Source organism: Neltuma alba, unplaced genomic scaffold, assembly GCF_004799145.2.
Source record: "Neltuma alba isolate B1F8T4 unplaced genomic scaffold, ASM479914v2 tig00012484_pilon, whole genome shotgun sequence".
In the NCBI taxonomy this organism is placed as follows: Eukaryota; Viridiplantae; Streptophyta; class Magnoliopsida; order Fabales; family Fabaceae; genus Neltuma; species Neltuma alba.
The window spans coordinates 14,385-40,062 of record NW_021636958.1 but is presented as its reverse complement, the minus strand read 5'-3'; the positions used below and the strand labels follow the sequence as shown (position 1 = coordinate 40,062).

Below are 25,678 nucleotides of genomic sequence, written 5' to 3'. Positions count from 1 at the left end.
AAAAAATTTAGCGACGGATTAGTGACAGAAATTTCTATCACAACTTTGTGACGGAATTTTCCATCACAAATCCATCATTATTTTGTGACAGAATTTTTTTAGGATATCCATCACTAATTAGCAACGGATTAGTGATGAAAAATTTCCATCACTAATTTCCATCACAAATCTGTCAGTAATCTGTCACTAATTAGTGACGAATATCTCATAAAAAGTCTGTCACAAAATAGTGATGGATTTGTGACGAAAAATTCAGTCACAAAGTTGTGACGGAAATTTCCGTCACTAATCTTTAGCTAATTTTGATTAGTGACGAAAATTCCGACACTAAATTCTATCGCTAATTTGATTTTTTTTGTAGTGTACACTACAACACATTTTACTTCTAGAAAATTAAGTTCTTCTACCTTAAATAAAATAAGGATTTCGATCCATGTTTTGGCCTCTAACGATTCTTCTTTGATCTCCATAATGTATTCATGAAACAACCTTGATCCTCAAATGCTTTGAAAGGCTTTCAGAGTGGCTTGATATTTAATTCTTATATCAAAATATGCTTTGCAATAGAGTAACTCCATAAGCTCATAAATAACAAGGATTAAATTTCTCCAAGAGTAAGTTGAGATACTTCTCTTTGGAGTGAAGCAATCATACGATGAAGTTTTGGTTGGAGTTTTTCAGGTAAGGAGGCAATGATGTGCAACCAATAAACATCATGCATATTTTCCTATATTTGAGTATTCAATATATGCACAAATGCACCAAGAAATATCAAAAGCTTAAGAAAAATGTATTGAAATGGTATGAAAATTTAGAGGTTAACAAAAGGAAATGATGCTTCTTTCTTTACGATCACTTCAATTTTGCACATGAATAGATTTCACCCTAGCTAGTTTGTTTTTTGCCCGTTAAAAGCACATGAATAGATTTCACCCTAGTTTTATTCTTTAATTTTTTACCCTAGTCATTCAGGTTGTGTTTATCTTCAACGTGAATAATACTAGTACCACTTCAGTCCTAAATAAAAGTCACTTGCAGGGAGAAGTTTTGTTCCTCAATGTAAATCACTTGTAGCATATTTAGTGCTTGTTCTAATTTTATCCTTATTTAATGCTCATTATAAAGAGAGAAAGAATGGAAAAATATGAAAATGATTTCTAAATGTAGAGATTGAGGGAAAAACTTTAATTAATGAGAATAAAATTGAAAAATTTTGTCAATTTAATAGATTTCTTGTTAAGAGAAAATGTGCTAAAAGTGACTTATATTAAGAGTTGAAGTAGTATAATTTCCTTTTGCTTGCCAACTAGCAAACAAAAAGAGGAGAATTGCAATAAGATCCCAAAGAAGAAACATATTTACAAAAAACGTCATAACAACTTAATAGGTTGTAATGACAAGTTCTAAAATAAAAAATGATAATAAATTTCAACTACTCACTTGTCATTGAGACGTTTTAATAATTATCTTTTTGAGACTTTGTTGTAATTCTCCCAACAAAAAGTTCTGAGGTAGATGGTTTGCAGTAACCAGTAAGTATTGTCTCTGCAATGCCAGAAGTCAGCAGCTGATCCGGCTTCTCTCCCTTATCCCTTCCCATATGCTATCGTCCTCTACTTGAAACTACACCATTTTGGTGTAGTTTAGATGAGGTGGCACCTTTTTTTTCCCAAACAAGTATGTAGTATCTTGAAGTATTTTTTTAATACTACTTAGTATCCTGAAATATTTTTAATATCACACAGTATTCTAAAATAATTTTTGGCCCAGTCAGAGCCCTACAATATTTTTTTTCTGTGAAATACAGTATTTGGCTTCTAGCACATTGAAATATTTTTTTGAGTACCATGTAGTATCCTGAACTAATTTTTAGTACCACTCAGAGTTCTAAAATAATCTTTGATCCAATCAGAGCCCTAAAATATTTTTTCTATAACACCTAGTATCTGGTTTCCAGCACATTAAAGTATTTTTTTAGTACCATGCAGTATTCTGAATTTTTTTTTCAATACCACCCAATATTCTAAAATAATGTTTAGTCTAGTCAAAGCCCTAAAATATTTTTTTTTTGTAACACCAAGTATCTAACTTCTAGCACATCAAAATATTTTTTAATAACACCCAGTATCCTAAATTAATCTTTAGTGCATTCAATACTCTAAAAAATTGCACAAAAAGTATTTCAAGAAACAAAGTGCTAATTAAAAAATTTCTCCGGATATTACATGGTACTAAACAAAAAAACTTCAGCGTGTTAGAAGCCTTATACTAGGTGTCAAAGAGAAAATATTTCAATACTCTGACGGGAAGCAAATTATTTTAGAATACTGGCTTATGCTGTAAAAATATTTTAAGATGCTAAGTAATATTAAAAAATATTTTAAAATATTAGATACTTATTTGCAAAAAAAGAAAAAGCACCAGCTCACCTAAACTACACCAAAACGTTGTAGTTTCAGGCAAAAGACGGCAGCGGATGGGAAGGGATGAAGGAGAGAAGCCGCACCGCTTTTTAACTCCCCAACCATGAGTAATAAAGCAATTCAACCACTTGATGTCCTGTAATTCATAATGACCATACCGTACTAGCATACTGTTCCAGAACTATTAACGTCGTTTTTGGGGAGTTGGTTGATTTTTTGGGAAAATTGAAAATAAATCTCTCGTTGAGAATTTAGTTGGTAAATAATACATAGGCACTTTGTGCATGTTAACTTTCTCAGTGTGCAATTTAACTTCCTTTATGTGCAATTCATCTTCTCCATTGTATAATTATATTTTCTTGTGTCACATCTTCTTTTTGTGCAACTGAATATTTCCATCTTCTCTTTTGTACAAGTTATCATCCTTATATGTAAACTAATCTCTTGTATCTATCTACTTATAATATGAAATCCCATAATACCCGATTGAGGGAAACGGGTTATGGGGTTTGCGGGTCCATATCCTGTGGTCCAGTGACAACCCGGCATTGGTCTGCCCATGTGATTTCCTCAGTGACCGCAGCTTCCTCCTCACGCATCACCTCATCATGGCTCTCTGCTTTCATATCTTTAGGTGGAGCAAGTCAAAAACAAGGAGCATTGGAATGAGTCAATCGCAAAGAGACAACGATGCGCTGCTCACTTTTACATTGCGTAGTATTTGTGTATCATGCAATGGCCCTTTCAATATCCTTTTCCTCGTCATATTTGGAATCCATTACGCACAGTCCCACCACGATCTTCACACAGTGAAGATTACAGAGAGTTCGCACATTTAGAGATTGGCGAGTTGCGGGTCAGCGAAGAAGCAGGGATCATCTTCGCAAATCTGCAACTGAAGCCCCAAGCAAGCGCCCACTCCCAACACTAGCCCCGTGTAACTCACTAGCCACCATCGTCACACAATAAGCCATGAGATCTGAGAAGGGATTTCGAATTCAGAGTCGAAGCCAGTCGAAGAAGGTGAAGTCACTATTCTTCTCAGTTCTTAGAGATGGTGAGCAAGTACAGATTTTGTTTCCTTTTTTTTTTTTATGCAACTCTAAGATGCTCCGAGTTTTCGAATAACAGAACCACAGTTGTGTTTGCTACCTCCTTACTATCTCAACAAAGCCAGTTACGCAACATGCCAATGCTAATGTGGGTGCAGGATATTGATACAAATTTAAACTTAAAAACTTTTGATTTGTTTGTCATCCAAAAATTTTGACATATATTCAGCATTAATAAGAATGCAAAAGAATTTTGGCCTAAGCTTTGATCTGGATTCCAAGTGACCTTCAAATCAAATGTACCAAATTTCTTATAAATGAACCTGTTATTGCTTTATCTATCATTAGATTAAATATTCCTCTTTTCTTTTTGATCTGGTTGGTATGCTCTTGCTTCATTTTCTGAAATTCCATTTGGCAAAATCGATTTCGTGTATGCTTTGGATGACATATATTTTGATTCCACATTTAAAATTACATCTTCTAATTCCACCAGTAACTTATTAATTAATTAACAATTAATATATTTGAGATTTCAGTTTCACCGTTACTACTAATATATTAGTGTGGCTGCTGAATTCCATCAGTTACGTCTCTTTGATATCCGTTAGATAACACTTAATAATTAGGCCCTCCTTAGTGTTGCTAACTTAAATTCTTTGGTCTGCTTAATCATTGTATGCATTTCATCATATTTAAATTCTCACAGCCCTACATCTATCATAACCTTGAAGTTCCCATAACTTGAAGTTCAACCATCAGGTACATTTCCTCACTTGAAGTTCTATCATAACCTTTTATTTTTTTGTTGTCAATTTTGAATTCATATGAATACACTTCTTGTGCCAGCTTCTAATATAAATCTTAGAAAATGCAACAAAATATCCTGTACGGACTGAGTGGTTTGATTAAAGGCAGATAAATTTTGCTCCGGTTAGTGGTTCTAATAAGCCAAATGTGTAACATAAAATGTGGAAACTTTTCTAGAATATGGCATTAAATGGTTTCTTATACAGGAAAGGAGTCAAATGCTTAAATGAGATAACAATGAGATTATGTATAGGTGTTTTATTAAGGGAATATTATCCTAGGTACATGATCGTTGTTGCTGTTATAACTGGGATTTTCCTAGATGATTATTGTAGAAGATTGAATTGTTTGGTGTACATTATAATATTAGAAAACTATTTAAAACGATTAAATAATACTTGAAGATTCTAAAATGATGGGTTCAGTTCTGCATTTCGCTGTATAGTGGAGGTTGGCTTACTTCTCTTTATGGGCATTGCATAGAAATGTTACAAAGTAACGGATACAGCATGAGTGTGCGCGTTTGTGATGCTTTGGGCCTCATGAAAATTTGTAGTTGAAGCTAAAGATACAATATCCCTACTGTTTAGTGCTTTTTTAAGTAGTAATGCACACTACAAAGTGTCAAAATGATGGTTAAGGCAGTGCTGATGGAGTCGAACTATAATGTTAAGCATGCCAAAACTTTATTATGATGATCAAAATTCTTTGTTACTTGCTGAAGGATTTTCTCGATTAGTTAATGGATATGAATGGGTTATACAAGTGTTGTTGATACTTAAAAGAAGTACTATAATGTTAAGCATGCCAAAACTTTATTGTGATGACCAAAATTCTTTGTTACTTGCTGAAGGTTTTTCTGGATTAAATGGCATTGCTTGAAACTCTACCAAGATTTTATGCTTTGTTAGTTTTTTGGCTAATGTTTGGGAAGCTGAAAAGTTAGTTTGAATCTTGCTCCCTTAACTAAATTATGATGAATTAAATAGCATGAAAAATGTAAGAAAAAGAGGAGGTTTTAGAGCCGCCTAGAATATAAAGATAAAATATAAAATGTTTGCCTAAGATGGTATTGGTGAGATGCTAAAACAATTTAAGACACTTTTTCTTTATAGTTTAATGTCCATTTGCCTTTAATTTTATCCCCCAGGAAAAAACCACCTTTTGGTACATTTGATATATTGAAGCCTTAGGATACCATGCAAACTGAAATAAAATAACCATGGGGCTGCTAATAGTTATGCTAAAATCAAACATTATTAGTACTTAAAACTGTAAATTCAACGGTTAATGGGGATTTGACAAGTATTCAAAATTCTGTGATGTGTCTCCTTTATTGAAATCTCCCAATCTAAGCCTTTGACACTTTGCTTGTCTATTTATTTTGTGCCATGTATATACCATGTATTTTGTGTAATTTATATGTTATGTTATTTAGTGCATTACTACATTAAACTTGTATTTGTTGTAGCTTTGTCAGCGGGTGCCAATTATACCATCATCATAGCATGGCAAGCACCGATCGGGACATGATAAAAGATATCAATAATATTAAAGAGACTTGGACAATTGTTGCTCGAGTTCTTAGGAAGTGGGTTTCCTATAAGAAGGCTCCACCGTATGCTCCTTGGAGGATTAGAATGCTCCTTGTAGATGAGCAGGCGAGTTAACGTTTGTTATTGACTATTTATTTAAGATAAATAACACTCTTAAATGACAACACAAAATTTGAATAGGGTTCAAGAATAGAAGGTTTTGCAACACAAAAGGGCTTGATTGAGCGGTACAAGAATGATCTTAAAGAGGGTAGAGTGTACCACTGTGAAAACTTTCAGATAGTTGGCAATGATGACAAGTACAAAGTGACATCACATTCTTGGAGGCTTAAGTTCCACAACACAACATACTTTGAAGAATTGGATTTGCCCATTCCCAAAGAGTCTTTCAACTTCATCCCCATCAAGGATATTGCGGAATACACTGCAAAGAATGAAGGATTTATTGGTTAATATATAAACATTTCATTTAAGTTCTCTTTTCAAAGTCTAATTTTTCACTGCAATTAAAATTATAACATCATATATTCTTTGTGTAGATGTCATCGGCTTCCTCCAGGCACTTGGGGATTTGAAAGACTTCAAAAACAAATTTGGAACTTCGAAAACAATCACCCTGACTCTCTCTAATCAATAGTAACAACCTTGATTGTCATCATTTTATCTTCTTATTACTGTCATTCTCTAATTCTGACTAAAGTTGCAACATATTTCCTACAGTGAGAGCGCAATAAAGGTGGTATTGTTTGGTAACTGCGCGGTCAACACATATAATAGCAAGCCTCAAGGATTGGAGCATCCTATTATTGTGGTGGTCAGATTTGGAAGGTTAAACAAGCAACAAGGTACAACAAACATATTTACTTTTAAACAAAAATCAATTTCATGACCTTAACACTTTGATTGGCACATTATTAGCGTATGGGCATATTAGCAACGTGTTTGAAGCAACTAAAGTTTTGTTCAACCCTAACATTCCTGAGGCCCATGACCTACTTCAAAGGTGAAGCCCCATGAAAAGATTTTCCACCAATACATATTTACTATTCATAAATATTTATTGATGTTTGTAGTGACTGAAAAATCTTAATCATTTTTATTGTTGTTGTTGCTAGCCTTGACGAAATACCTGAAGGTCGGCAGCGTTTCTCTCAACTTTCCAGTGCAGATTACCGAGTTGTAGACAATGGGTCAATGTTAACATTTCCAATAAGAATACATGTGGATGAACTCTCCACAATTACTGAGGTACCATGATGTCTCTTAACAATATTTAATAGTTAATTAATTTGGAAATTATTATTATCTCGATGTGCATTATAGTTAATAAAATTAAGATATAATTGTGCACATCTAATCCATGTTTTTCCAGATTTTTCATGGTTTCATAAACTCCTAATACTAAAATTCACGTTACATCTCACATCTGAATGCAAAATATTATTTATGTTCTTGACAAACCAAGGAAGAATGATTTTTGCTATACTACATATATTTTTATATATGCTTCTTATTGATATGTATGTCTGTGCTGCTTATTTGTTTCCTACCTTGATTACATATATATGTCGGTAATTTTGTTATATGTTCTGTATATGTTTGGTCCATATAAGATTTTACATATATTTTGCTAACAAACATAAATTATAATGTATATTTTTTGCTCCATGTCAAGATCATTAAATCTTAGCTTCCTTGTTTCTCAGATGTCGTTTTTCTTTTATCTTAGTTATCATAAGATTTTTATTGACAACATTCGTTCTTTGAAAATAGCTGTGTGAAGTTGTAACCAAGGTTTGCATCCAAAAGATTGAGATTGCTTACGACTGGACCTATTATGGGTGCTCATGCGATCGCAAACCTGTATATGAAAATGACAAACTAAAATGCAAAAGCTGTACGAATGATGTGTTGACTATTGAGCCCAAGTAAGATTATATGTAAATCTCTTTACAAAATGAGCAAACGTCTACACTATTTATGTTCTAACCAATGAAAAATGAAAATGTAGCTGAAATACTATTTCATATTGTTTCATAGATTTAAGCTCCATTACACAGTGTTTGATTCAACGGGCATATGTTCAATCATATTTTTCAATCGTCTTACTTGTGATTTGATTGGCTTCTCAGCTGAGCAGTTGAGGACAAAGGTAGCAAAGGTATGACTCTTAAATTGCACTTCTTCAACTAAACACTCGTGTTATAACCTTTGTACTTTCCCAACCTGTTCCATTTTAGGACAAAAACCCAGGTTCTTTTCCCAAAGAATTGAGCAATTGTATGGGGAAAGAAATGATTGTCAAGCTAAAGATCAAAGAAAGCAATATTAGGTATCGAAATAGCAGTATGGGTGTTATCCAGTTCTCTACTGATAAAAAGATGCTGGAAAACTTTGCGTACTCTGCTACCAAGGTATTCAAATAACTCTTCCTCATCATATCTCAGTACTCAATGTTAAAATCTAACATGTTAGAGCTCCTTCACACAATTATGTAGGGAAGTCAACCTAATGAATCTGAGAATATCACTCATGAGAAGGCTACAGTCGACACTTCATCATCACAACCAACAACATTGTTGTCATGTGGCATGCTGGATGTGGATAATGATCTCTTAAGATCTCAATTGCATGGCTCTCCGAACACATTGTCTAAGCGTAAAAAAAATCCACCTGATTCATCAATTGACGATGACGAGACGAGATTGTCTGCCGACGCAACTACAAAGTCCAGCTACGTGAAGCCCTTGAAGAACATAAAAAAGGAGAAGGAAGATAAAGATTGATTTCTCAGCCCTCTCAGTGGTGATATTATCAGATCTTAATTTGATTGCGCAATTTTTTTTTACTTGATAGCCATATTACTGCTTCACGTAAAAGACCTACCATTGAAATAATGTTTCAGTATTGATGCTTTTGAAGTTCATCTATAAATCTTTCATCATCTTTTATATATAATTTATATATACCTCACATGAATACCAAAACTTGCAGCATTTTCAACTGCTCGGCATATATTTACATATGACATTTTTTATGCTCACTAAGTTTTAGGAATATTTTATTACTATCAAAATTGATTAATTTGGAATGCATTATTGTTTGAAATTAGATGAGGTTATAGATAAGTAATTAAATTTTAATATAATTTTTACTTTCTAATTTGATCTCTCCCAAGACCTGTAAAGTTTTAATGAATTCCCAACACTAACTTAAATGTTTAATTTTTCCAAGAGTCATATTTATGTAATTTAATTTAACAGTTTTAGTAAGACTCTAATTCGATTTAATTGTTAAATTTGTTTAGAGAAGCTAGATTGCATTTTGCTCCAACTAATGAATCTTTAAAATAACAAAATCAATAATAATATGTTTAAATATACAAAACTAGATATTGTTCATATCTATCTAATTTATATATTACTCAATAGACTAATTCAATTTCCACCATTTGTTACTATTACTATTACTCATTAATATTGATCATTAATTAACAAGTCGAAACATATCATTTTTTAATATATTAACAATAATTCATTGATAATTAATGCATAACTTATTTGGGGAAAAAAGGACAAGCTATTGGATTGTTTTTAGATTGTCAATTGTGGCTCTCTATTTGTGTAATAAACTATTTTAATTGAAAAACAGATATATTTCACTAATCTGATCAGGGAAAAAATTCTTATTCTTTATGTCCTTAATATAAAACTCAATGAACTAATTTGAGTATATCAACGATCTTAGTTAAATTATTGGTTAATATGGTATATTTTTCCCTCAAATAATCTAAGCATCTTCCTTAATTTCGTGCAATTTTTCCCTAATTGAAAAGAAAGATAAAGTGTGATTTCTCAGCTCTCTCAGTAGTGACATTGTTTGCTGCAAGCAAACATTTATGTTGTTAAAGACATTGTATCACAAACATTAGTTACAGGGTACGATTTAATTACAAGGCACCATTTCAGTGTAATAGATCAAATTCGAATGAATGCATTAAAATCAAATGAATTAAGGAATTCGAATAATAAAGGTCCAAAGTATTATTATTTAGATATACCTCACATGAAGAACAACGGTCACAACATTTATAACTATTGGACATATATTTTAATATTTTATTCCATATACTCATTAAATTTTTGCAATATTCTTTGCTATCAAATTATTTATCAATTTTTTACTCTGTTTATATTTTCTACGGGATATTTCTATAAAATTCATCTATGCATTCATCAACTTCACAATCAATTATCAATTAATTACTTTGGAATTTATTACTATTTCAATTTGGATTACAAAAACATTGATGCGTTACATTTCCACACTGATGATTAATGCATTCATAAATGAGATAAGTCTTATTCCAAATATAATAGTATCATGAAGAAACGTCACTGATAATTTTCCGGGCAAAAATAATATGATGAACATTGCAGCCTAGACTTGTGTCAGTTTCCAATTACATATTATTTGCCAATCCTAATGCGCCTGTATATCCACGGTTAGCACAAGGGAGATCTAGGGATGAAGTCAGTTCATCTTAATTATAACACACTCAGAAAAGACACTCTATTGTTGAGGCATCGCCATCTTACATTATGCATTTAGAACTGATGCCATGGTATTCCTGAACATCCTAAATTACTGTCAACATTGCTCCGTTTGCTGAAAATGTGAACTTCAGCAAGAACCACCTTTTGAGATTTTCCCCCTATTGCAAATGACGGTTACCTACATCAATTATTAACAAGGCTTGTGCCATAGCATCACCTTGGGAACAGGTTTCATTTCAAAATGCAATTATTTAATTACACCCATAGTTAGGAAAAATAAATGTATACCAAATATCAAAGCAGGTAGAGAGAATGATCAGATAGAGCTAATACAAGCATGCCATCATCCAAGCATAACTGACCCAATCAACAGTCAATATTAAAGGACCTCGTCCGGTACAATGTAACAGCCAGCTTAGTCCGTTCATTACTGCACAAACTGAATCACACAAGGTATTGAATGACCCAATTAGCAATCAATAATTGAGGGGCAAATAACACTATTGAGGAATGCAATGCGATTAACATATTGTCGTGAGCTTTACCATCTTGTGCCCACACAATTAACCTCTCTTCGCATCAAATTTACTTTTTACTCATCACACAATCCACTGCCGGCATGGACAAAACCGCATCCAGCATCAACCTTCAAAGCTCTAAACAAGGCAAGTTTTCCTTTACATATCATGTTGTATGTTAGTTGTTTTCTCTCTGTCCTATTACTATGGCAAAATTATATCCATCAATCAAAGGACTCATGACTCTATTTAACAGTGGAATGGTAGTTCATAGAGATGATGCCATATAGACCATATACGTCAAATCTTATTTTCTTTAAATATATATATGTGTGTATATGGACAACGAATGTGTATATACACATGAACCACAAAAATATTATAATGGAAAATATTAGTTACTTCTCCTTTGTGCTATTTCTAGAAACATCTTGTGCTAATGACTGAAATAAACAATTCAGTAACAGATCATCCAAATCATTATATACAAGAGTCAACTCTGCACAAATCAAAGAAAAGACGGTTTCCAGACACAACCAATGAAGATGCTAGCGTTAATCCCATCCTCGATTAGCATATCATAATAGGTACTTCACTCTTCTCAAATAAATTTAGCGTGTCATTAATTCCTATAGTGGCTAGGATAAAGTTATTTCCGTAGAAGTATAGCAACTTTATCTTCATTGTGATACTACAAATATACCGGACAAAAGTGTTTCACCCCTCAATTTTGTAGCGTAGTTAATTTAATATAATACTACACAGATCCAGTTTGTGGTTCTAATTATGCCTCCAACATTTACTAATTTTGAAAAAAATATACATATACACTCTCGGGAAATAAATCTGTAGCCGCATTATTAATCAGTACGCTATATAATTAGGAAAAAAGGGCTCCGATGGGAAGTATTTGAATTTAAGGTTAGAGAAGTGGGATAATTGCATTTACATTTAACGTTCATTTTCAACCTCATGCCATTGTAATATGAATTATGTTCTAATGGCATGGCCAAAAATATAAGAGACATTACGATTTATTACAATATATTATTTAAAAGGTATGAAAGGTATGAATAATAATACTTATTATTCATTAAATAGAAATTTAATTTGACGGAAAGAATTAGCAGAACATAAGTTAAACAAACAGGGTAATTTCTAAACAAAAATACTCCATTAAAAAAATAACAAATCAAAGCCGTGGCACCATTTTAGACGAATCAAGAACGTGACTTCTTTCAAAATGAAGCAATGTTTTTTTGGGTTTTATATTCTTCATGTCTTCATTCACTTAAAAATTCTTAACAAATCTTCTTTTTACAAAATATTGACGATTTCGTGTGATTCGCCAAATTTTTGCCCATTAAATTCAGATTGCTATATTTTTATTTCTGCTTCTTTTCTAACATTAATTTTGGCTGTGCACATTTCTTTGCAAATTATGATCCAAAGAGTTTGTCGTTCCTCTCAAAATGTGTTCATTTTATTATTATTATAATATAATATAATTACCATGCTTATTTTCAAATTCATCCAATATGATTCGCTTAAACAGTCATGAATAAATTACCGTGAAAATTAACACAAACCACAGAGAGTGTATTGCCCCAAGTCAATAGGCAGCAAGGAACACCAATCTCTCCAAATATTCGATCACTACATATTTACATAGATTAGCCCGAGATCGCATCCAGCAAATCATAAGTCCATAATGTAGCAATGATGCAACCAAGAGAAACTGTTGACTGAAACCCGTCGACACCATCCGTGCAACGCACGGGGAAAAGTCCTAGTTCAAATAATATTTGGTGTAAACTATCTTCTCTACGTGCAACTCCATTTCACTTGTGTACATTTTATCTTCCTCTATGCAACTCATCATCCTAGGAATCATTTGCCAATTAATTTTCTAAGAGGGATTTATCCCACTTTTTCCATTTTTTTCCTTTTTATGAATAATAAAACGGAAACTTTGTTCACAATCGAAGGTAAAAAATACAGAGATCAAAGGAAAAAAATCAGTAATTTCATGACTTTGTTTAATTAGTTAGATTTTACATTCTCTACATGCAAAAGCTGTGAAAACAATCTAAAATTTTGATGGTCTCATCAATGGTATCTTGAAAGGAATGATTATTGGCTTGATTCAAGAGAAAAAGGTTGATGGCTCCTGCCCAATCGCAATATGCTTCCACTTCCCTAATTCGCAGGTTCCAACAGAGTTCTAGACCATTTGCAACTCCTAGCATCTCAGCTGGCAGGAGGATATATATTCAGTCGGTTTGAGTTCTGTTTCAAGATGATTGTTGCTTTAGGCTTTCAAGAAAATGTAAGGTTTTTTGGACAATATAATTTAATTTCATCCTCCAATAAATGAGGAGTGTTTATTTTAATCATCATAATAATATCACTCTTTTTCAAATTATGATAAGTCTTTTTGAGAAACATTTTCGTTTCATTTTATGTCTTTCTAGAACTTTAAAGAAGTATTTACTCATTGGCAAAAAATAAAAGAAGTATTTACTAATACTATTTTGATATATCCGTGTTTGCTTCAATAACTTTAATTTATTCATCACGTTAACTAAGGATAAAGTTGGTCATGTAGTCAATAGTTTCCGTAGGTTTTTGTCAATTTTTTTCTGATAAGTTGTACTGTGAGTTTTTGATAACTCATTATTTTGAATATCTTGAAAGGATATTTTAAGTGATTTTTGAAGAGTTATCAATACATTTTGAGAAATTTCTAAGAGTTAATTGGAAGATTTGATTTTGAGCATTATTTAGGGGATTTTCTTTGTAAATACCTTAGTTTTAAATAAAGGTAGTAAGTTAATAATAATTTTTAGAATATCTCATTTTATTTAATTTTATCGTATATATTTCAGTTTTATTTTTCTTTTCGTTTTTTTCTTTTCTATTTTATTTTATTTTCTTTTCAGCTTTTCTTTTTTATTTCTGTTAGTCTTTTCTCTTCCATGGCCAAACCACATGCAGCGTTAGAGATCATATGGAAGTTTGAAAGAGAGCTGCGACACCGTTTGGCAGCAGGAGCGGGGGTGCTGTGGAGATAAGACGCACCGTTTTGAAAGACCATTTTGGGAGACCTAGAGGGACGGCTTATCATCGTCTTGGAGGGGGCCGAAACCGGTTGATCGATCGTGATCTTCTTCTTCGTTGGACCCGAGGAGAAACGCCGACTGGTTCGGCGGGGAGGACGACGCTGGTTCTGAATCAGTGGGGTTACAGGAGGAGAGGCGATAGGGCACTGTTCAGCTTGTGTATTTCTCACGCCAATCAAAAGCAAGGAAGGAGAGATCCTGTTGAGCTAGTTCTGGGAGGAGAGGAGAGCCACTGTGATCGTCTTCTTCATTGGAGTTAGGAGTCGACTGGTTTTGAGCAGAGGAGCGCGAGCCGTGATAGGACCTTCGAACTGTGTTTTGTTTCCAATCTTTCTTTCTTTCTATCATGATTTTGAATCTGGATTTAGTTGTTCTCGTGATGGTTCTGTTCAACGTCATGGGTAGCTAGTTGTTTTTACAACCTAGAGTAGCTACGAGGATGCTTAATGTTAAATTGTGGTGACTTAATCTTCTTTTATTTATCTATTTGATGACTGACCACCGTTAAGTGTGAATTTGAGGATTAAAGCTTTCCTTGACAAATAGAATTTTAATCAAACTCTTAGATTAAGTAATATGGGATTAGATTGATAATCTAATATGTGATTAGGATAAAAATATACCTAGTTATCCTGTATAATTGTTGATGTGTGAGACCGAATTATTTAGCTTCTTAGGTGTTTATGTGAGGGATTATATAATTAATTTAAAAGAGAGTTATAAGTGAATCGACAAGTATTTGTTGCTAATTATACTCTAAATTAACAAAATTAGTATTAAAGCTAATTAATTTAGTAAAACAAGGTTTAAAAAGCTAGTAAGGGATTAGTAACTCTAGATTAGTTTTTTTAACATTGGTTTTGATTAATTTGATAAAGCTTTGTTTTGTTTTGTTTTAATTTCTTTTTACTCAATTCAAACGTAATTTTCACAATTTAAACGAAAAGAAGATTTTTATTATCTAATCACTGTTAACTAAGTTTCTTGTGGGATTGACCTTGATTTGCCATTATCTATTTTTATGATCTGTACATTTGCAGCGTCTTAATATTTGGTGGCATTAAACAGAGTATGATTTCAGATATTTCGTATATAATTGGAGACCAAGAAAAGGATCCTGATATGTTGCCAAAATTGGGGGGGGGGGGAAGGCAAAAGAAAACAAACTTGACTTTTTCTTTTTATAAAAATCACACATTTGCATATCTTCTGCAAATGGCTTGGATTTGAATTGATGATTATATATATATATATATATTTGTTTATAAAAGACAAAAAGATATGTGTGTGTGTGTGTGTGAGCAGCAATCGCGGCATATCTTCTGCAAATCTCTACTTTTAGTAATTTTGCACCAAAGTTCTAAACTAGAACAGCATGTTTGACTACTGTTTGTGCCTGTTTGGATTTGTGCAAGATGAATTCTACAATATGCCGTTGTTCGCTGCAGTTATTTTCGATTACGCACAACTTAAAATTATATAAACTCTTTGTTAATTCAACCATTAATCAATAGATGTTGATTAACATAATTATTTTAGCCGTAAGGGTATGAACGTAGTTAGGTGCATGTAATGTAATTACATTACAAAAAGATACTTCCTCCGATCCTAAATATAAGACTCATTTTGTAGTGTAAATTACAACATATTGTGTAGCTTTTCCCATCCCCTGGTATTAACGTAATTCTTGACATGTACGTGAACAAGATATTGTGTAGCTTTTCCTAATTAATATTAATTTTTGAAGGGAAAAATGAACGCCAGACTTTTAGTTATGACTCTTTTAAAGTCGTTAAAAGTCGTTTTTATTTTCGTTTAGCAGCTGGCTGCTTGCTTGCTTCATGCTTTAATGTTTATTAAATTATTATTTCCAATCCAAATTCTGACACAACTCGTTGTGGCTCAATTTCTTAATGGGGGTAAGGTTAATTGCGATGGGTCCCTCCTCGATTTAATCTGATCAATTTTACTCCTGTTGATAAAGAACTTCGTGGGATATGATGGAATCTGGTTGTGTTCTGCCAGTGGATATACTCTGTTTAATTAGAAAGGGTCTGATGGATATACCCGTGCTTGTTCTAAAGATGGGCTGATATACGCATATCAGACTTGGCTAAAAATAAAGGCAGTTGGTTTATTACACATTAAGATTCATGAAGAAAATTTTTATTCAATAGAAACTACATACATATAGCTAAGACATTTGAATTACACACGCAGTTCATGGCCACTTCTTCACCTTCTTGAAGATGCCCCGACCATAAGTAGAAGAAATTACTTCAACAAGAAGAGGGAATTGTAATAATACAAAGAGAGTTATTGGAACACCAGCAAGCATAGCAACAGGAAGAAGAGCCCATGAGCGTGATTGTTTACTTTGCAACATGATCATTACAGTTGCGGAAAAGGCAATCATCATAGTTGCAATGGACAGAAACAATGTAGAAAGACCTATTATCAATTTTCGAGGTAGTGAGTAGAGGAAGTCGTCTTCCGAATAGCGTGAGGTGAGGATTCCTAAAAATGTGAGTACAGAAGTAGTGGAAGAAAACAAGGAAAGTGCATCTGAAATTAAGAAAACTTTAAATAATCTTTTCTCTATAAACATTGGATACCCTGAATTCTGATTGTTTCCTCCCGGAACGGTTAACGCCGCGGCAAACATGATGGTAACAATTAGAGCCCCAACAACAGAGCAAGAAGATGCTGTGTCTTTCATCCACTTCTCTCCTTTATCCCTAAGGTCGTTGTGGTTTTTCTTGAAAAAGTCGAAAGGGTTCAACGATTCTTTGTTTACGAAATACCTATATCCAGGATCCACCATCTTCTCCACTGCCTATGTTCACAAAAAAGAAGACATTTAAATAAATAATAAATGAAAGACACGAAGTCATGGCTAATAAATAGAAGTGTTGATTGCATATACAAAGAATTATCCAACAATATAACAAGTCTCAGGTGTGCGCGCGCATATGATTCATTTCCATTTATTAATCTCTGCAAGATTCTCACAGAGAAAGAGCAATAAATTTCACTTTCTAACCTTGAACCATTGCAGTTCTCTTTGCATTTGTAGTGCGGCACCAGAGATGCCGTTAAGGTAGGAAGCAGGAGCCAAAGAGGCAGCCACATGCAGCAAGGAATTGTTGTACTGATCTATCGTCGCAGCCACCACATTGTTAAAGCGAAAACAACGGAGGAGGTTGAAAATCTCAGCCTTGCGTGATGCAACAGCATAGCAGAAAACGGGCCAGTATGGAGGACAAATGAAAGTGAATAGTGAGATTAATTGCGGGTTTGCCTTCACTACTTGCAACAAAAACTCAACATTCCCTTCAGTAGCTGCAGTTTTCAGTGCTCCTGCCATTATATTCTTCTTTTCATTCGAAACTATTGCATTCTGGCAAACTAGGTTTAGAATTTCAGCTGCTTGTGCTTGTTGCAGCTTCATCTTACGTATTTCCTTCATCCCTGAACCATTGATAACTCAAATAAAACGTTATATTTAATCATGTCAAAGGCATCCAATTTAAGTTCTGGGGAATTTTGTGGCTTACATACACACCTGAGAAATCACAGATGCGGGAGATGAGCCGATGGAGTAGACCGCCTATCCCTGTTGGCACATGGATATTTTTAATTAACGTTAAGACTTCTCATTTTTCACAAATTGTACCTAGCTTGACGAGGTTAGGTTTGTTGTTCACATGAAAAGCTTTACTTCGTATAATCTGATCTTCTAAAGTCCTATAGAATATTGTATACCTTGACGAGGTTTGTTATTCTTGCCTTCTTGCTGAATGGCTTCGCACAAATGCCCTGTGGCTGTGGTTGATGGTATTTTGATATCTTCCTCCCAAACAGTGATCAAAGAAATGGGAAAACGTAAGATTCTTCAAATAATGAAGCAATAAATAACTAGAAGTACAAGTGAATTGGGTGAAGCTATTTTATTTTTCTTATATTCTTTTTGCCCTTGTCATCCTACGTCGCCAAGAGATGCACGATAACTAAGAGGAACTGTTCCATCATGAAATGCTAGCTATATGATTGCGGCCAAAACTAAAAAGGAGTTAACAATGCCTAAACTAGTCAGGCCAAGAAAAAACAATGCCTAAACTAGCGACTTATCTTAGGCATTACAAACAAATAAATGCATTGAGTGAAAATTATCCAAATTAAAGAATGGTGAAAAGTAATAATATGAACTAACAGTGTTGATAGACCCATCGCTTCCAGAACGGAAGTTGAATTTTATTAAGAGAACTGGAAAGATAGCCTGCAATATACTGAAGTACTGAGTATCCAGTGTCGTCAGCAGCAAAAAGCAGCTTCGTGCATCGTCGCAACAAATGCAAGGCAACATCTATTTATGTATCAAAATCAACAAAAAAGATGGAACGTCAAAATAACAACATATGTGAATAGACAGGGATGAAGAAATGAAAATGAAACATTGATGATATAATTGTGTAGAAGTCGTGTTACCAAGATCACCCCTGCCGAGGCAGCTTTGGAGGAACAAAGAACCCACAATGCCGTTTTCTGGTTTGAAAACTTCCAAAGGAGTGACGTCATAGAGATAACGTCCCACTTCTTTAAGGCCAGTACGAAAAGCAATTATTGCAGGAATACATGCAGTGCCTCTCATTGGTATTACCAGTGCATTTCTATTTTTGTTGACCAAGCATGAGGCAATTGGGATGACTCCATTATGTGATGCAGCTATTACAAGTGGAGTACACCCATAAGCATCGTATATTTCAAGATATTCTGCTGAAACTAATCTCACCAACTCCTCCACTATGTCCACATGCCCAAACTTTACAGCCCCATGAAGAGGCGTTTCGCCAGTTGAAGCAGCAAAATCTACGTCCAATATCTTAGGAAGGCGAGCAATGGATGCTTTTGCAGCGGACCAGTTGTTCTCAGATATGGCCCTGTACAGATTACCCATCTCTAACTCTTCTGCATCTGTCATCATCACTGTAACCAGCATGCATGCATTAAATATAAATATATATATTTATATAAGCACAGGCATATATAGACTTGGAGGGCAACGAGGGAACTGTACTTAGTAGCTTCACAAACAAAGAAGGACCATATTTTTTGAGACACTAATAACTATATATATAGTGCTCTTTCTATCTCTAATTATAAGAGCCATTTGTTGGGATGCCTGGTTGGTGTCCCCAGTTATTATAAGAACCTTTATAAAGTTATAGGAATATGTTTTCACATATATAGCCCTAGGAATAATTACAAATCACGTATATATATAAATCTGTAGACATGATTAGCTAGGGCACTGACCAGGTGGTGGGGAAGGAGAGGGCGGTGCATTGTAGGTACTATAGAGAAAGTCCCAAGCAAGTATGGCTTCAAAGAGCCCTCTTATAAGAGAGTGATAGTGAGCCCTCTTATAAGCAAGTTTGGCATTCTTTCTTGATAACTACAAATTAAATATTTTTCGATTGAAAGGAACAGAGATCAATCATATATGCACACACAACTTAACTATTTACCAATTCTTGCAGTTTGAGAAATTTAAAATATGCATTTCAGGTTAAGAAACAAAGACTGATCGCGCTTACCAAGGTGGCAATGGCTTGTTGCTTCTTGTTTTCCAGCTCGCTCTCACACTTCACTAACTCTTCACGCATTGTATATTTATAGGCTTTTCGTTTTATTCCTTACGTGTTCGTATGGTTTCAGATATTAATGGGTATCAAGAAAAGGATCGTGATATGTTACCGAAAAGAAAAAGAAAAAGAAAACAAACTTAACCTTTTCTTTTAAAAAGCACACATTAAAAAAAGAAAAAGTAGTGCTTGAGGGGAACAACTCAATTATCGTAAGTACCATACAGTATCTTCTTTTGCAGTTGGCTCACAGTTCACTTACCCCTGACGCATTGTATATTTATAGCCATCGTCGTATTATTTCTTAAATGCATGTTCATATGGTTTAGCTTAAAAAATTTAATACTATTTCACTAAGTTTTTAATGTAAACGCTACTTAACTACTAATTTGAATATACTAAGGATCATGGATTGAAAAATCAATGATTAATTGGTTTCTACACCAACTAATACCACCCGCTTCAATTAACTAGCTTCTACACGAGAGTATATAACGGACTCGAGTCTATTCTTTTCCCGAAGGAACGAAAGCACTATATGCTTTTTAAGATCCTTTAAATTGAATGGAATAGATCTGAAGCAGACAAGAAGCAAGGAATGGAAACAAAAGGCAAACGTGTTTATGAAATGGGGAATGCTTGACGTGAAACAATCATATGTTTAGTAATTTTTGCACCAACGTTCTAAAAAATCATATGCCAATGTTTGACTGTTTAGATTTGCTCAAAGTGAATATATATATTCCCTTGTTCGCTGTAATTATTTTTAAATACACACAACTTAAAATAATATAAACTTTTTATTATTTCAACCACTAATAGGTATTAACGTATTTGTTTTTTCAGCTGAAAGGGTATCAACGTAGTTACACGCATGTGATTTCTCATTATTTCCCAAGCTATTAAACATTCTTTACAATCACTTTTATTTTTTTTAACAATACTATAAATGATTAAAATTAAGAGGATTGATAACTTCCATATTTCAAGAAATTTTTTACGCATTTTTTATATTATCAATGGTAACTTCATTTTATTTTCAGTTTTTATTGGGTAAACGATTAATGTGTCAAATATTCATCTTGTGGTAATATTATATTTATACATTGGTTCAATCATGCTTTTGATATTTAAAAATAAATACTTATAATATTTTTTGGCCGATATGAAAGAAATCTTTCAATGCTTTAAGAAAGTTCAAAATTTATCTTTCCTTATAGAGACACAAAGCCTCGCCAAGAACCCTCAAACGCACCATATGGAAATAGGGAAAAATTCTGTATTTACTGAAACAGAGTATTTACATCCAATGGGCTTGGTAATGCCCAAAGGTTGGCCCTTGTCATAGGCCACAAGGCTACAACAGAGAAATAAATGGCAATCCAAGAAGGCCCGTATGAGCAATACAAGCAAAACGACTTGGTCAAAATACATCCTGAATTACAAAACTATCCCCCTATTTCTTGCACTCCTCTAACAGGTAACAACGTGAACTAGTTAGGTGGAAATAGATCGAATCAATATTTGCCGGTTTTGTCAAATTGCTTCAGATTTTTTCATAAATAATGCTTCTTCCTTAACACAAGGACGTGAATGCAAGATCGTGCTTCCTTTTCATATTATTTGGAATTTTTTTTTTGGGTTTCTAGATGATGGTAGAAAATTGTGTAAATGGAAATAGGAAACGATGATTTTTTTCGAGACATGTATACGATGATAGATAATGGATCTTTTTCAAATTATTTCAATTTCTTATTTTTAATCCTTTTTTTTAATTATATCTGAATAGTACAAGGAAATGCCAAGCCAAAACTTTTTTTAGACAAAACTTTAAAAAAAATTGAAGTTGGATTGTAATAAGATGGTCTAAGTTGGAGATTACTGTGGTTGACGTATCAAAAAGAAACAAGAAAGAAATTAATGGGGCTGTTGGGTTGGGAATCAAATTAAAGTATAATCTCACTACAAAAAAATGCTTTTAATGACAGAATTTTTTATTTAGTGACGGAATTAGCGACGAAAAATTTCGTCTCTAATTACCGTTGCTAATTAGTGGCGGAAAAATTCTGTCGCTAACCCGATTTTGATTCTCAGTGTAAGTCATCAACTATAGAACTCAAAAATCGCTCCTTTCAATTTCACCCTTGTTGTTAATTAAGGTTTAGTACTTCCTTTGGTCCTAAATATAAGACCCATTTTGTAGTACAAAAGGGAATTACACTATAAAAGGGGTCGGATATTTAGAACCGGAGGAGTATTAATAATAAACTCATTGAACTTTCTGTTTTTCTGTCTACATTATTTAATTTAAGCTGGAGGGAAACTTGACAAAAAACTATTAATATAAGAGAAATTTAATACTTCAACTGTCATTACTTAATATGTGAAAATTAGTTGAAAATGCCCTATAATAAGATTCAGAGGGAGTACTACCTCACCAAAACAAGAAAAGTGGTTAACTAGTCAAATTTAAAAATTATGAACTATTTTTTGCAACTTTGCACATATTTAAGAGCACAGAGAAACACTATATGATACTTATTTGGAAAAAAAATTCATCAATGATCCACCAAGTGACTTATATTGTGGATTGAGAATTTCTTTCAAAAGGCTTTTCTTTATTTAATTAGGAAGGCAGGAGTAAGAGAGGAAGGGAGAGACAGATTTGGAATGAGTGTGTGTATATAAACTAAATTATACCAGAGGTTGTTTCATCTTCACCATTTTTACCGTCGTCATCATAATTCGCCATTATGGCTAGCGAGTACTTTAAAAGAGCAAAGAAAATTGTAAGGAGACTAGAGAGTGGAAAGTAATAATATGCACTAACAGTCATAAGCCCATCGCTTCAAGAACGGAAGTTGACTTTTCTGAAGAGGATGAGGAAGAGAGAGTGCAATATTCGCAACTGTTGGGTTCCGATCTGCGTCTTTAGCAAAAAGCAGCTTCGTGCATTGTTGGAGCAAATGCAAGGCAATACCTATTTATGTATCAAAATCATATAGTATAAAGAGACGAGAGGGCAAAAACGAAAATGAAACATATATTGTGCTTTGCGAATGAAATTATATACCTAAAAATTATGTTACCAAATTCTCCAATTCTCAAACAGATTCGGAGAAACTCAGGACCCACAACAGAGTCGCCTTCTGGTTTGAGGACTTGCAAAGGAGTGACAGAATAGAGATAACGTCCCAATTTGTTGTGGCCACAAAAAAAAGCCAAGGTAACAGGAATCTGCCACGGCTGTCTAGCTGGAATTGCAAGTGCGTTGCTATTTTTGTTTATCATTCATTTTGCAATTGGGATGGATCCCGTATGTGTGGCAGTTGTTGCAAGTGGAGTATAGCCATAATAATCCCATATTTCAAGATATTCTGGCTCTACTAGTTTCATCAACTCTTCTACTATGCTCACATGCCGGAACTTTGCAGCTATATGAAGAGGTGTTCCGCCTCTTAAAGCTCCAAAATCTTCGTCCAATACCTTAGGATGGCGATCAATGACTGCTTTTGCACGGAGCCAGTTGTTCTCAGATATGGCCTTGTTCAAAATAGCCATCTCTATTTCGTCTGCCTCTATCACTGGAATCAACAACCAGCACATATGCATTAAAAATTTGAAATATATATATTCATATGCATAATTAAGAGGAAGGATATAGATAAATCCAATGAGAATGAGTGAATGCAATGAGGTGGCACCCAGTACTGGTATCGAGGTTCAGCTAGGAATTGGCTCAGGGGTTGCATGATAATAATACAAAGACATACTTTAATTTTCTTCCGTACATAAAGAAGATACGCCGGAAGTTTTTAATAATATAGCCTTAACACAACACCCGTATCTATTTCTTGTACTTTTCTCCCCTCGTTACTATATGTAATCATCAATTCTTTCAGTTTGTGAATTAAAATACACATTTCAGCGAAATAAACAACGATTAATTGCGCTTACTTCTTTCTTCCTCCACGTGAATTTGTGATGGCAGTAGCTTGTTACTTCTTCGTTTTCAGCTCGGTCTCACACTTCACTGACTCTTCACACATTCTATATATTTATAGCCTTTTCGTTTATTCCTTCCGTGTTCGTATGGTTTAAGGTATTCAATAAATGATAGGGGATCAAGAACAAGATCGTGAAATGTAACCAACAAGAGAGAAAAGAAAAAGAAAACAAACTTGGCTTTTTCTTTAAAAAAGCACGTACACATTAAAAAAGATTAGTGCTATAGGGGAACAACTCAATTGTCTCAAGTACCATATAGTATCCTCTTTTGCAGATGCCTCACAGCTCACTCACGCCTGACGCATTATATATCTATAGCCATTATCGTATTATTTCTTATGGTTTAAAATATTTAGTACTCTTCATTGAGTTTTTAATGGAAAAGCTACTTAAGTAGTAATTTGAATATACTAAAAAAATTAGATAAATTAATTAATGATTACAAATTGACATTATTTTTTTTTTAAGTACAAATGTATAGCAAATGTCTTGTATGTATTTGAATTTGATCGGTAATACTGGCACTGCTATCCATTCAGGTAGTTTGAAAAAGAATAATAAATATGAGAGACAAAGTAGATTAAAATTATATATTTAGAAGTAAAATCAAGGAAAAAAGATAAGAAAATACCTTTAAATATACAAACTCCCATATTAGTGTTAGTGAAAAGCAAAAAAGTCATATCAGAACAGGAATACTGATTTGGCATTTCTAAATGGTGGCAAAAGACAAGCTTGCTCTTAATAAATTGACTAAAGAAAAGACAATGCGTAAAGCAAGTTAAAGTAATCCGTTTATATAAAGGTGTTGTTAATTTATATGAAAGAGTTTTCAACACGCTTAACAAAGGGGCAACATGTGATTTGCCTAAGTTTTCCAGTTGGTTTGCCTTGTAATGAATTTTGTTGACTACTTGTTGTCAATATATACATATAATTGTTGTCAATATATTTGGAAGAGTTGTTAACGGCCTTAATCAGTTAGCAACATGATAAATCCTTATTTTAATAGATTAATTAATATCTTTTTAGAGATATTTATCAATTAAAGTGGGATAAATTGCGTTGATTATGAATATCTTGAATCAAATATTGATTGCATGAAATTAGAGATTTAATAGAAAATCTTATCATATTTTTATCTCCTTTTAAATAATTGATTTTGGGCTTTATGATAGTATCTCAATGTATCTTTTGCAGGCCTAAAAAAAAAAGATAAAAGAAAAGCTGAAAGAAAAAAAAGAAAAAGAAAAATTGGAGAGGCAACCAACTTGAGCATCAAGGCATAAGATTTTACTTATACACACATATATATATTTATTGAATATTGATTCGGGGGAGGGAGAGACGCACACCACCAAGCCATATACACTCCGCCAATCCTCCTTCAATTCCACCCATTTACACCCTCTTCTTCACGCATAGAGACCACGCCGCAACATCAATTCGCGGGCCGCGCCCATCGCAATCATGCATATCCTCCTCTCTCACGCCATACATACCCTTCCTTTCATCAAGACCAGTGACGCCATTCACCTTCGTTGTTTCCTATTTTTCCCACAAATAATCTCCACACCCACTCTCTTACCATAGCCTCCATGGATTCTCCACACCCACTCTCTTATCATAGCCTCCATGGATTCTCGTTGCTTCAAACTTATTATGGATTCTTCTAGAGCCATAAGAGGCTAATCCCATTGCGCTTGGTAGAGATGGAGGAGTAGTTTGAGCTTGGAACTTCAACTAGGGGAGTATTTAGTTTTCCAATTAATTTTCTATGGGACTTCATTAGATTTTTCTTGCATTAGGATTCTTCTTATCTATTTTGAAGACTGAGATTATATGTTATAATTTTTGTTAATTAGATTTTTACAATTTAATTTGAGTTGATTACTTGGGATTTGAATTTATATATATTTCTTTTGCATTCATTAAAATTATTTTATCTGGCGTGTTATTAGATTTTATAATTGAGATGTATTGCAATT

General features: G+C 33.6%; 2 protein-coding genes and 1 long non-coding RNA gene across 4 annotated transcripts; 2 read left to right on the top strand and 1 right to left on the bottom strand.

The window, feature by feature from the left end:
• Window positions 1-3,284: 3,284 nt before the first annotated feature.
• On the top strand, window positions 3,285-5,836 carry LOC114727530 (uncharacterized). Of its 2 annotated transcripts, none has more exons than XR_003738587.1 (3): window positions 3,285-3,446; window positions 4,185-4,237; window positions 5,757-5,836. It is a non-coding gene; the product is annotated as an uncharacterized LOC114727530 (long non-coding RNA). The 2 variants fall into 2 exon arrangements; XR_003738586.1 differs by having other exon boundaries at window positions 3,285-3,480.
• Window positions 5,837-8,042: 2,206 nt separating this feature from the next.
• On the top strand, window positions 8,043-8,627 carry LOC114727538 (uncharacterized). Its single transcript, XM_028914240.1, has 2 exons — window positions 8,043-8,255; window positions 8,340-8,627. Exons 1-2 carry the CDS (start codon window positions 8,124-8,126, stop codon window positions 8,625-8,627), a joined length of 420 nt encoding a protein of 139 aa, XP_028770073.1. The 5' UTR covers window positions 8,043-8,123.
• A 7,615-nt stretch (window positions 8,628-16,242) lies between these two features.
• Window positions 16,243-19,703, bottom strand: LOC114727537 (uncharacterized). Its single transcript, XM_028914239.1, has 8 exons — window positions 19,635-19,703; window positions 19,354-19,492; window positions 18,526-19,011; window positions 18,251-18,403; window positions 17,803-17,886; window positions 17,603-17,653; window positions 17,081-17,508; window positions 16,243-16,873 (listed from the first exon to the last, which is right to left on the bottom strand). Exons 1-8 carry the CDS (start codon window positions 19,701-19,703, stop codon window positions 16,259-16,261), a joined length of 2,025 nt encoding a protein of 674 aa, XP_028770072.1. The 3' UTR covers window positions 16,243-16,258.
• Window positions 19,704-25,678: the final 5,975 nt, after the last annotated feature.